Raw genomic sequence first — 12,252 nt, forward strand, 5'->3', positions numbered from 1 at the left:
TGTGGAAATTAGGAGAAGGTGTGGAGTTAATAAAAGCATTAGTCAGAGGGCAGAAGAGGGGTTGTTGAGTTGGTTTGGTCATTTAGAGAGAATGGATCAAAGTAGAATGACATGGAAAGCATATAAATCTATAGGGGAAGGAAAGAGGGGTAGGGGTCGTCCTCGAAAGGGTTGGAAAGAGAAGAAAAGTCCAAGGGTGCTAACTCTCTGGCAGACTTTGAGGAAAGAAATGAGGGGCATAGATGGAGTCCCCGAGAAATACAGACCAAATGATTGCCAATTTCATTGGCAACATCTAGTGGGTTTGCTATATCAACACCGGCAACCTGCAGAACAGGAGCCGGGTCAGGAGAATATTTACCACTCAGTTTTCGTACTTTTTTCCAGACTGCACTCATAGAGGAAGCAGAGATGATGGTGGAGACAATCTCGCCAGCAAGTGCGTTTAGCGTCACGGATGACACAGCGAGCGATCGCACGCTTCTGTTTAAAATCAAGGAGTCTCTCTGTGGTTCTATTGTACCGGTACCTGCTCCATGCAGCGCGTTTCAAACGTACTGCACGAGCACAAGCAGGAGACCACCAAGGCACGCATTTCTGAGAATGCCTGCCCGAAGTTTGGGGTATAGAATGAGAAGCTGTGGTGAAAACGGAGGACGAGAAGAGGTGTAAAAGTTCATCGATGGAGGACGAAGAAGGAACCTCTTTAGAAACAGTTAGGTGTGAGTAAAGGTTCCAATTTGCCCGATTAAATTGCCAGCGTGGGGTGCGAAGAGGTGGCGAATATGAAGGGGAAGTAAGAATGATTGGGAAATGATCACTGTCATGTAAGTCCGGGAGAACAGACCAAGTGAAGTCTAATGCGGTGGAGGAAGAGCAGACTGAGAGATCGATGCAAGAGAGAGTATGAGTCCGAGGATCAAAATGGGTGCGAGTACCTGTATTTAAAACATGGAGGGGGTGGGTGGCAAGAAAAGCCTCTAACTGAATTCCACGGGAATCACAGTGAGATCCCCCCCCAGAGGAAATGGTGGGCATTAAAATCACCAAGTAACAGAATCGGTGGCGGTAATGACGAAACAAGGCAGGCAATATCCGGAATAGATAATGCCCGAGGAGAGAGATATAAAGAACAGAGCGTATACCACCTATGTAAGTGGATACGGGCTGCTGTGTAACGCAGCGAAGTATAAACAAATAGCTGATGGTACGGAATATCAGTGCGTAGAAGAAGGGCACTTTCATTAAAGGTCCCATCAGGAAAAGGATCTGAAGAATACAGTAAATTATAGCCTGAGATGGGAGAAATAACAGCAGAGTGTAATTTTGGTTCCTGTAAGCAAACACCAACAGGGACAAACTGGGAGAGTAACATCTGAAGCTCACCCCGATTACCCCTGAGGCCGCATATATTCCACTGTAAATAGGCCATGATTGGAAATGATAAAGATACTTGAAATCCGCAGGTAAGGGTTCCTACGGACTAGAGGGGTTAGAAAAGTCCACATGCGGAGGCAGTGGAAAACGTTCAAGCAGCGAAGGAACGGTGCGCTGTGAAGAAAGTTGTGCAGATGGAGCAGAGGAGAGAGAAAGAGCGGAAGGTGGATCAGTGTCCATCGATGGTTTGGTCTCTGCAATATATTCAGAGATTGCTTCAAGTGTTTCGGAATTCAGAGAAGTCGTATGGGAGACAATATTGGAAATGGTAGGGGGAGGATGAGTAAAGATTGGAACTGTATTGGACTGTACCAAGGTAGGGGGGGGGCGAAAGGGTGGAGGAAACTGGAGAAGCGTGGCAGGGGACAGAAGAGGCAGGAACCTGGGAGGTGGCAGAAGAGGAAGAAACTTGGGAGGGAACAGGGGAGGAAGGTACAGTACGAGGAGGAGGGTGAACCTCTACACTTGTAACTGAGCCAGTGAGAGGGGGAGAACCAGGGACAGAGACAGGGAGGGTAAAATGAGGTGGAAGATGGGTAGGAGGTGTTAACGGACCTTTTTTTGACTTTTGAGAAGTAGAGGGACGATTGGGAGGAGGTGTCGTATGAGGTCTCGTCGATACTGAGGCTTGTGAGAGAGAACTCGAAGAAGCGAGATCAGACTGAGGCGTTGAAGTAGGGACGTCTGAGCCGAGGACAGCAAAAGGATTAGATACAGGAGTGACTATGGGAGAGGTAACCACAGAGGTGGGTGTAGAAGATGGGATACCAGAAGTGGGGGGACGTTTTGAAACATGGGAATAAGAAACACGTGGAAGTCTCCCTTGGAGGCGGAGATGAGAAACTGCCATGGCATAAGGGAGACCTTCTGTCTCTTTGAGGTAACGGATTTCCCGCTCGTTTAAATAGACTTGACAACGGCGAGAGTACGAAGGGTGAGCCTCATGACAGTTAAGGCAAGAGGGAGATCGATTGCAAGACTTATTAGAATGGTCATCGGCACCACAGACTGGGCATTCAGCGATAGATCTGCAATATTTCGCTGGATGGCCAAATCGCCAGCAATTTCTACACTGTTGTGGTGTAGGGATCACCTTTCGAACTTGTAACCGATGTCCTGCTATATAAACTGAGGATGGGAGTTCTCAGCTGTCAAAAGTTAAACGAGCCACATTGCTAGGGTATCGTCTCTGCCCGCGGGCAGGAAGAACGTAAGTGTCTACCTTGAGGATTGGGAGATCTTGGAGTTCCAGCTGTTCAAGAATGTCAGTGCCACATGTCTGGAAATTTTGTTGAACTATGGTATGGGGCAGAATGACGGTACCACTACAAGAATTGAGGGAATGATGTTTTTTCAAGAGTGACAGCAACAGTATCGATATGGGAAAGACGAGAGAGCTCATGAGCCTGGGTAGCATTCTGTATGGTAATGATGTGCGTACCGCTCTTAAGAGCATGAAAAGAAATATCTTTACCAACATGGCGTAGGAGTGCCTTGCCAATACTGTGGTCAGAAAGATAGGCAGTAGAGGAAGTCGGTCGTAAAGTGAAGAATTTAGTCCATTGTTCAGTCTGAAACTGAGCGTGGAAAGGTAGTGAAGGACGTGTCGATCGTTTCTGAGAAGAACGAGAAGGTGGAGAAGTATCATCAGCAGGTAACTGTTGTTGGCGTTTAGGCGTGGGACCAGAGTTGGTCCGACGTGGAACGGGCCTGCGATTTGAAAATTGCCACACCGTAGAGGGAGAGGCCGGAAGCATAGTCAGAGGAGAGCGAAGGTCCGATAAATCGAAGGAGTCAGTCAAGGCCTCAGTACCTGAAGCGGGTGAGGAAACAGCACCGGCAATAGGTACAGAGGCATGAGGAGTGTCTGAAGAGTGGTCCAAAGATGAGGCAGGGTCAGAATGGGGTGCGGTATCAAGAAGGGGCCCGGGGGTAGTAGGTTCATGGACTAGGGCTGCCATGGTTAGGTTACTTCTTTCTTTTTGTTTTTAAGAAAAAAAAGAAAGAAGAAAAGAAAATAAAAATAAAAAAAGAATAAAAAAAGGGGGGACCGGGGAGGGATAGTTCCTAGGAGTAATGAAAGGGCCAGAAATCTCCCTCCGCGCCCAAGAGGACCTCAGCACCACAAGTAGCGCAGATGCAGCATGGAACCCATGCCATACCCTACCCATCATGCTAGTAAACTAACAATCCGGGATAGCAACCTCACATCTGCCGAGCTACCTCGGTGGACAAAAGAGAGGGCGGCCGGATATCTGCCACAAAGCATACCTCCTTCGGCCACCACCCCCGGAATCCGAAAGGTGGCTTCCAGAGATACACCCATCGCCCGAAAGACACCCAAAGCTACTCCAGGATACCGGAGATGGATCGGGACATCCTCAGGTGATCCAGATTCCACGGCAAACTACGCCACCGCCAAGAACCTCAACGGAATGGGATAGACCCCGGTATCCTTTCCCCTACCTAGGAACTAGCGTGCCTGTGGGAGAAATCCCAAAGGCCAAAAAGAGGAAGGGCAAAAGGGAGGGGTGGGGAGGAGGAGGAGGAAAGGAAAAAGGGGAGGAAGGGGAGGATGGGATAGGGGAGGGGAGATTGGGGGGTAATTAGGTTCAGTCTGAGGAAGATACCGACAGGTCTAATTCCTCAGACCAAGAGCCTCTTCACCATGCCAAGGAGCCCCCCTTGAAGAGGTTGGCTGTTATAGTCTCTGCATATAGCATACCTTCATTGTCTTCAGACCTGTCATTTGATTTTAGTGTGCTCCTTGTCTTTTCCTTGGCCCCACGTGGGTCTGATAGGGCCTTCGCATACAGCATATCTCCTTTGTTTCCTACCGTCCCCTTGTCTGACTTACATAGAAGTTCCTGATGTCATGTCTGTACTGTTATTTGTCTCTAATCTCTTAAGTTTTTATTTTAGTTCCTCTTCTAAGCACTGTCTCCTAGCTTCTGCTGCTAAGACTTGTAGCTCCCACTTCCTGCTCTCTTCAGCTATCCTCTCCTCCATTATCTTGCCAAGCTCTTCTATCTTCCTTCCCCAGAGGGGGAGAGAGAAAGGGTAGAAAGAGGGAGAGAGGAGGGTGTGCGTGCATGCATGTAACTTTCTCACTTTCTCTGACCTTTATATGCGAAGGGACAATATCCAACGTTGTCATAATCCTTGGTCCAGCCTGAGGTGGCTGAAGCATCGACCAACGGACAGATCTGTAGCAGAAATCAGAACAACTTGCTGTTAGTAATGTTCAGGAATGACAGTATCTGCTGGACTAGTTAGTACAAATAGTTCATTGAACTTTAGTGACGATGAAATGTCGAGGATTTTGATTAGATGGTGAATGTGGTGGAGATAGGAAGTTCATGGTGATAACTGTAATGTTAAGAATGGAAGTAATGATAGCATTGAGTGTCATTATAATGATTCCATTCCTTGATCCTGTCTCAGAGCTGATCTGAACTCCCCTTCACCTTGTCCTTCCTCTCCACCTACCTCGTAGTAAGACAGGAATCCCTTGGCGCCAGTGAAAGGTCCAGGGGCGCCGCCTCCCTCCCACTTCTTGACGGGTGCCCTCAGTTCGTGGTTGTCCTTGCTGCCCAGCGTGTAAGTTCTGCCATAGAAGGGCACGCCAACGATGAGCTTATCCTTGGGGCATCCCAGTGACTCCCATAACTTCATTCCATCAGCCTGAGAACAGAGTCACACTTAGCCAAACATGGGACAGGGGAAGAAAAACAAGTAGAAGAAGAATCAGAAGAAAGAGACTTGCCTAGCATGGGTCAGTAGGCCTTCTGCAGTGCTTCTTTCCGAGGTTCTTAGGCAGAAGAAAAAGGAAATGGCGAAAACGAGGACGACTTTCCAGGTTATCTTCGTAGAAGTAATATCCCGGAAAGCCCGACAATGTGGCTAATTTCCATCATGCTGGTATTTACATTTTCGCCCATGATGCGACCCATAACAGTCGATTCATTCCTATATTTATGTACTGATAAATGATACACTTGTGCAACACTTGGATAACGTATCACCAGCTAGTGGCTTCCTCAGTCCAATACAGAGAAGAATGGTGGAGGAGTTGGAAGTAATCAGTCCTTAGGCCTGGAGTCTATGAAACCAATCCATCACTCATTATAAAAGAGTAAAGACTTCAACTCCAAGCTGAGAGATTAATTACATCATCTACCCTTCTCCTGTCTGCAGTATTTAAGCCCCGTCTTGGCGCATATACTGTATTATTATCAAGACTGACGGACTGATTACAGACTCCAGATTGAGGATCTTATTCACAATTTTCTCTGCCATTAATTCGTGGCATTTATTATAAGATCTGGTCACATTACCTTTCTTATTATTTACCGATGCTTTAATAGCCCGAACATTCATGGATTTACCACTTCCAATTATTACATTAACTTTATCTATGGCTCAATAAACAGTGGTTGTAATTACACAAAATTAACATTGACTAACTTCCTCAAACTACTCCTGATCTCCAACCATTCTTCTGTGTGTTGGACTGAGGAAGCCACTGTGGCTTCCTCAGTCTTATTTATCAACTTGTATGTTCAGAACCATTTATCTACAATACTGGTAGCCACTGGTTGGCGAAACGTCTGTTTAATAAAGATACCCAGTTGCTGGGCACGTAAAGATACCCAGTTGTTGGGCACGTAAAGATACCCAGTTGTTGGGCACGTAAAGATACCCAGTTGTTGGGCACGTATCTAATTCTTCTACAGTTCATTTACTGTTGGGTATCAGGAGCAAGAGTTAGACTTGCTCAACCATCGTACATCATCCAGGGGTCGAGGCTGATGTCAGGTTAATGTGATACCTTCACAAGGTGGCAACAGCCCAGACTAAAACCCTGACATTACAGAACACAATAGACAAAGTTAACTTATTTCATCCATTACAATGAGAGCTACTCAAGTCCCAATAGACCCCTGGCTGTCTTCAAGTAGGTACTGGACAGGCACCTAAAGTCGGTACCTGACAAGCCGGGCTGTGGCTCGTACGTTGGATTGCGTGCAGCCAGCAGTAATAGCCTGGTTGATCAGGCTCTGATCCACCATGAGGCCTGGTCACAGACCGGGCCGCGGGGGCGTTGACCCCAGGAACTCTCTCCAGGTTAACTACAGGTATCTCAGGAATATAGATAAGGAAGGGGTGTTGGTAAATAGTCTCTTAAGACATTACAGTAAATTAAATTAAGAAGCAGGTATAATAACGTAAATATTAACGTGTATATCAACTGGTTAAGATCAGAGGTAAAAGAACAGCCTTCAAGAAATTAATAATCTATTTCTAGAAGTAACATACAACTTACACAGACCATAACTGACATACTGTATGGTAAACTTCTGGTTATGTAGAGTATTTCTGCCAACTTTGGCTAATTTTTTCCCCAGGATGCGACCTACACCAGTCGGCTAACACCCAGGTACCTACTTACTGCTAGATAAATAGGGACAGTAGGTGTTTTAAAGAAACATACCAGTGTTGCTACCCGTGCAGGGGATCGAACCATGGACACTCAGTGGGCGAATTGAGTGCGCTACCAACCGAGCTAACGGACATCTAGTGAAGCTAGAGAATGTTCCTAAGTTGACAGTCAGTTGAACCACACAAACTATTAGACAAGAATAAGAGAATTCAACCTAACTTCCCTGGAAGAGAGGTTAGGTTAGGTTCGTCAGGTAACAGGACAAGTGTTTCCTGACGCGGGTCTTAGATGACCCGCCGCTGGAACTTTTAGTTATCTGACTCCTGGAAGAGTTGAACCACGGGACTGTGACCAGAATAATCATGATAATCTATGTTATTATTAAGACGGTTAACAAGAATAAACTGATAAAGTTGCTTAAACTTCTTTATATACGAGCTAAAATCGAAGGTATTGGAGTCAATTATACTTAAATTAATAAGCCGAATAGCAGTTACTGGACAAATTATCTAAGAACAATCGGCAGTAAGATCAAAGAGGCGAGGTCAGGCGCTGGAGTTCAACTCCCAGGAGAACAACTATACACATAGGTAGTTATGTTTATACTCACCACAAGTGCATAGTGACCGCACTGAGGGACTGACCACCAAATCTGTTTTCAAGGATAATGCACTTATTAAATTACCTTTGCATTTCTACCCCTCAAGGAAGGTTCCTTGATGTTGGCGAGGGGCTCTTGATTTAGGGAATTGGATCTGGATAATGCTGAACTTATGTATAATTACGCTTCGCATTTCTACAGCTTCTGCTGCCTCCTCTGTACACAACTGAAGAAGCCTGCTGTGTAGGCGAAATGTTTCGGAATAAAGATACCAAACTGTCAGTATTATTTACTAATATAATACTCACCACATTGAGGGTCTCATAGGCCCACTGATCGAAGGGTCGTTTGTAAAGAGGAGAGTGAACGTCAGCAAAGCCGGCCCAGTTACCTCGCAGGTCGTACGTCATGGCGTGCACTGCGTCCACGTAACTGTAGGAAGTAACGTAAAGTTGTAGTGACTGAAGAATGTGGTAGGGCAGTTTAATGTTTATTATGCACACCATACCCATCCTGTGGGTGGTAGTCAAAATATTACAGAGGTACATAATGGGTCCAGTGACTGGACCCCAAAGTTATGATAGCTGAACTAGTTACAAAGGTAATGAACCACCTACACTCCTATACATGGTTAAAATCATGAACAAATTACAAAGTAATGAGCCACTGACACTTCCACACCCGGTTATAATTGTAATGAGTTATAAATAGAAATTTGAAGTGGGTCATTCACCCACACGAGGGCGCACACGCAGACGGTAGGACAGCAACAAGAGTAGTCACTCAGGGACGTGGTAGAACAAGAATAGTCATTGAGGGACGTGGTAGAACAAGAATAGTCACTGAGGGACGTGGTAGAACAAGAATAGTCACTGAGGGACGTGGTAGAACAAGAATAGTCACTGAGGGACGTGGTAGAACAAGAATAGTCGCTGAGGGACGTGATAGATCAAGAATAGTGACTGAGGGTCGTGGTAGAACAAGAATAGTCACTGAGGGACGTGTTAGAACAAGAATAGTCACTGAGGGACGTGGTAGAACAAGAATATTCACTCAGGGACGTGGTAGAACAAGAATAGTCACTGAGGGACGTGGTAGAACAAGAATAGTCATTGAGGGACGTGGTAGAACACGAATAGTCACCGAGGGACGTGGTAGAAAAAGAATAGTCACTGAGGGACGTGGTAGAACAAGAATAGTCACTGAGGGACGTGGTAGAACAAGAATAGTCACTGAGGGACGTGGTAGAACAAGAAGAGTCACTGAGGGACGGGGTAGAACAAGAATAATCACTGAGGGACGTGGTAGAACAAGAATAATCACTGAGGGACGTGGTAGAACAAGAATAGTCACTCAGGGACGTGGTAGAACAAGAATAGTCACTCAGGGACGTGGTAGAACAAGAATAGTCACTGAGGGACGTGGTAGAACAAGAATAGTCACTGAGGGACGTGGTAGAACAAGAATAGTCACTGAGGGACGTGGTAGAACAAGAATAGTCACTGAGGGACGTGGTAGAACAAGAATAGTCACTCAGGGACGTGGTAGAACAAGAATAGTCACTGAGGGACGTGGTAGAACAAGAATAGTCACTCAGGGACGTGGTAGAACAAGAATAATCACTGAGGGACGTGGTAAAACAAGAATAGTCGCTGAGGGACGTGGTAGAACAAGAATAGTCGCTGAGGGACGTGGTAGAACAAGAATAGTCACTGAGGGACGTGGTAGAACAAGAATAGTCACTGAGGAACGTGGTAGAACAAGAATAGTCACTGAGGGACGTGGTAGAACAAGAAGAGTCACTGAGGGACGTGGTAGAACAAGAATAGTCACTGAGGAACGTGATAGAACAAGAATAGTCACCGAGGTACGTGGTAGAACAAGAATAGTCACTGAGGGACGTGGTAGAACAAGAATAGTCACTGAGGGACGTGGTAGAACAAGAATAGTCACTGAGGGACGTGGTAGAACAAGAATAGTCACTGAGGGACGTGGTAGAACAAGAATAGTCACTGAGGGACGTGGTAGAACAAGAACAGTCACTGAGGGACGTAGTAGAACAAGAATAGTCACTGAGGGACGTGGTAGAACAAGAACAGTCACTGAGGGACGTGGTAGAACAAGAATAGTCGCTGAGGGACGTGGTAGAACAAGAATAGTCACTGAGGGACGTGGTAGAACAAGAACAGTCACTGAGGGACGTGGTAGATGACAGGGAGAGGTAAAAGACAAGGAGTGGTGGGAAGAATGAGCTAGAGTGGGATGAGTATGTGGGAGTCGGATGAGACATGAACACATTAGGGTGAGGAAAAACTCAAGTGAGAACAAATAATGATACAATTGAGACGTAAACAAGAAGTGACAAATCAACAAATATGCTCAAAAAAAAATTCAGGGATGATCAAGTCGGGAGTACTGATGTTTGGATCACTTGTTAGTTATCTGGGAGTACCTGGGAGTACCTGGGACTACATGGGAGTACATAAGGAGTGCATGGAAGTACTTGAAAAGATCAAACAGCAGATGACTAAAATCTACACTGCTGGAATGACTGTCTGCTTCTATTTAATAATTGCAATACATTATCTAGATGTTTGAAAAAGGGGACGGTAAAGCACAAGGCTCTCTCCCCACTTTCCATCCCTCCTCCGGCCACTGCCGACATCAAACGCACCATACCACACCATTGAATAAAATGCATTGAATCTACGAAAGGAAGAAATGGATGGAAGACACAGTCCCTGGACATGATACAGTCATCCGGGGACACTCACTAGCAGAGTTCCTGGACGTGGTAGCCTTCCTGTAGTCTGAACTTGGCTACAGGAACTGCCATAGAGATCTCCCAGCCTTTGCCCTCCTTGTCGAAGGCTTCTCGTAACTCCTTCACGAAGTCTCTATAACACAGAAAAAATTGTTAAAAACTCGTCTCAGTCGTACATGAAATAGCAATTTCAGTATATTTAACGATCACTCAAGATAATACCAGTGTTAGTGCCAGTTCAATGCTAGTTAACTAGACATAATGGCTTCTAAGCACTTACTAACCCAACTTGAATGTGATTAATTCAGAGATAAATTAACAATGGGTTTCTGGAGTTTACCTGGAGGGTAAACTCCAGAACGGAAGCCTGTAATTGTTTACCTGGAGGGTAAACTCCAGAACGGAAGCCTGTTATTGTTTACCTGGAGGGTAAACTCCAGAACGGAAGCCTGTAATTGTTTACCTGGAGGGTAAACTCCAGAACGGAAGCCTGTAATTGTTTACCTGGAGGGTAAACTCCAGACGGAAGCCTGTAATTGTTTACCTGGAGGGTAAACTCCAGAACGGAAGCCTGTAATTGTTTACCTGGAGGGTAAACTCCAGGACCCCATCGGGTCATAATTGCCCATCAAAAACTCTCATCGAGAATTCTTCACTGCATTTTGATGGACACAATAAGAGTTAGTAAGGAACTTTCTTTTTATTTAAGATAGACTAGAAAATCCTACATTATAGAATCTATGTATTTGTCTCCATATATTCACGAAAGACAAATAATCATATTGGTTTAAAACTGAAATGTTTATATGCGCATATATATATATATATATATATATATATATATATATATATATATATATATATATGTCGTGCCGAATAGGCAGAACTTGCGATCTTGGCTTAAATAGCAACGCTCAACTTGCCATATAAGACAAGCGAAAATTTGTGTATGCAATAATTTCGCCAAAATCGTTTTGAACCTAACGAAAAAAATATATTTCACTCTGTTCGTTTCGTATTAAATTATTGTAAACAAATCTAAAATATATTTAGTTGGGTTAGGCTAAAATAAATTGCTCTTGTTATAATAAGGTTAGGTAAGTTTTCTAAGATTCTTTTGGTGCAAATTTAAAAATGTTTACATTAATATTAATGAAAAAAATATATCTTTAAGCGTATAAGAGAAAATTTCAGAAAGGACTTAATTTTAAATGAGTTCTTGCTAACTGACCAGTTTTCCATATTCGGCACGACATATATATATATATATATATATATATATATATATATATATATATATATATATATATATATATATATCTATATATCTATATATATATAGAGATTACATATTCACACATACAACGCTCTTCTTGCCAAATAGGACAAGCGAAAATTTATGTATGCAATAATTTCGCAAAAATCTTTCTGAATTTAACGAAAAAAATATTTCATTGTATTTGTTTATTAAATTACTGTAAATTTATTTAAAAGATATTTAGTTGGATTAAGCTAAATTAAATTGTGCTTGTTATAATAAGGTTAGGTAAGTTTCCTAATGTTCTTTTGGTACAAAGTCATTAATTTTTATATTAACATATGGAAGAAATATATTTTTAAATGTGTAATTTTAGAAAGACATAATTTTAAATAAGGTCTTGCTAACTGACTAGTTTTACTTATTCGGCACGACATATATACATACATATTAAAGTATTATCTTTTTAAGTGCTAAGTTGCTAATTTTCTTAAGCAAGTTTCCTAAGGGATAACTAGAATGTAGTTCTCACGGAGATTTTTAGATTTATAACTGCCTAATTACCATATCTATGGAGGAAATGGGAAATTTATTTCCATGCCATAACTTGAAACTGACTTCAAACTGTCAGTACTGGTGCACCTGAAGTAATGAAAGATTTTCTGTACATTCTCAAGGTCGGTAATTTTGCCAGCCTTGAAGGGGGCAGTTAGTGTACAGTAGTGTTCCAGCCTAGAGAGAAACTATTT

General features: G+C 43.6%; 1 protein-coding gene across 2 annotated transcripts in view; it reads right to left on the reverse strand.

The window, feature by feature from the left end:
* Positions 1–12,252, reverse strand: part of LOC128686055 (endochitinase) — a 95,438-nt gene that overhangs the window by 17,543 nt on the left and 65,643 nt on the right. For both annotated transcript variants that reach the window (XM_053772697.2, XM_053772696.2), the window contains exons 5-8: positions 10,256–10,378; positions 7,790–7,913; positions 4,927–5,121; positions 4,559–4,643 (exon numbers count right to left, since the gene is read on the reverse strand). In XM_053772697.2, coding sequence (XP_053628672.2) covers positions 4,559–4,643; positions 4,927–5,121; positions 7,790–7,913; positions 10,256–10,378 — 527 coding nt within the window. The remainder of the gene's footprint in view (positions 1–4,558; positions 4,644–4,926; positions 5,122–7,789; positions 7,914–10,255; positions 10,379–12,252) is intronic.

The sequence above is a fragment of the Cherax quadricarinatus genome, chromosome 9, assembly GCF_038502225.1.
Source record: "Cherax quadricarinatus isolate ZL_2023a chromosome 9, ASM3850222v1, whole genome shotgun sequence".
Lineage (NCBI taxonomy): Eukaryota > Metazoa > Arthropoda > Malacostraca > Decapoda > Parastacidae > Cherax > Cherax quadricarinatus.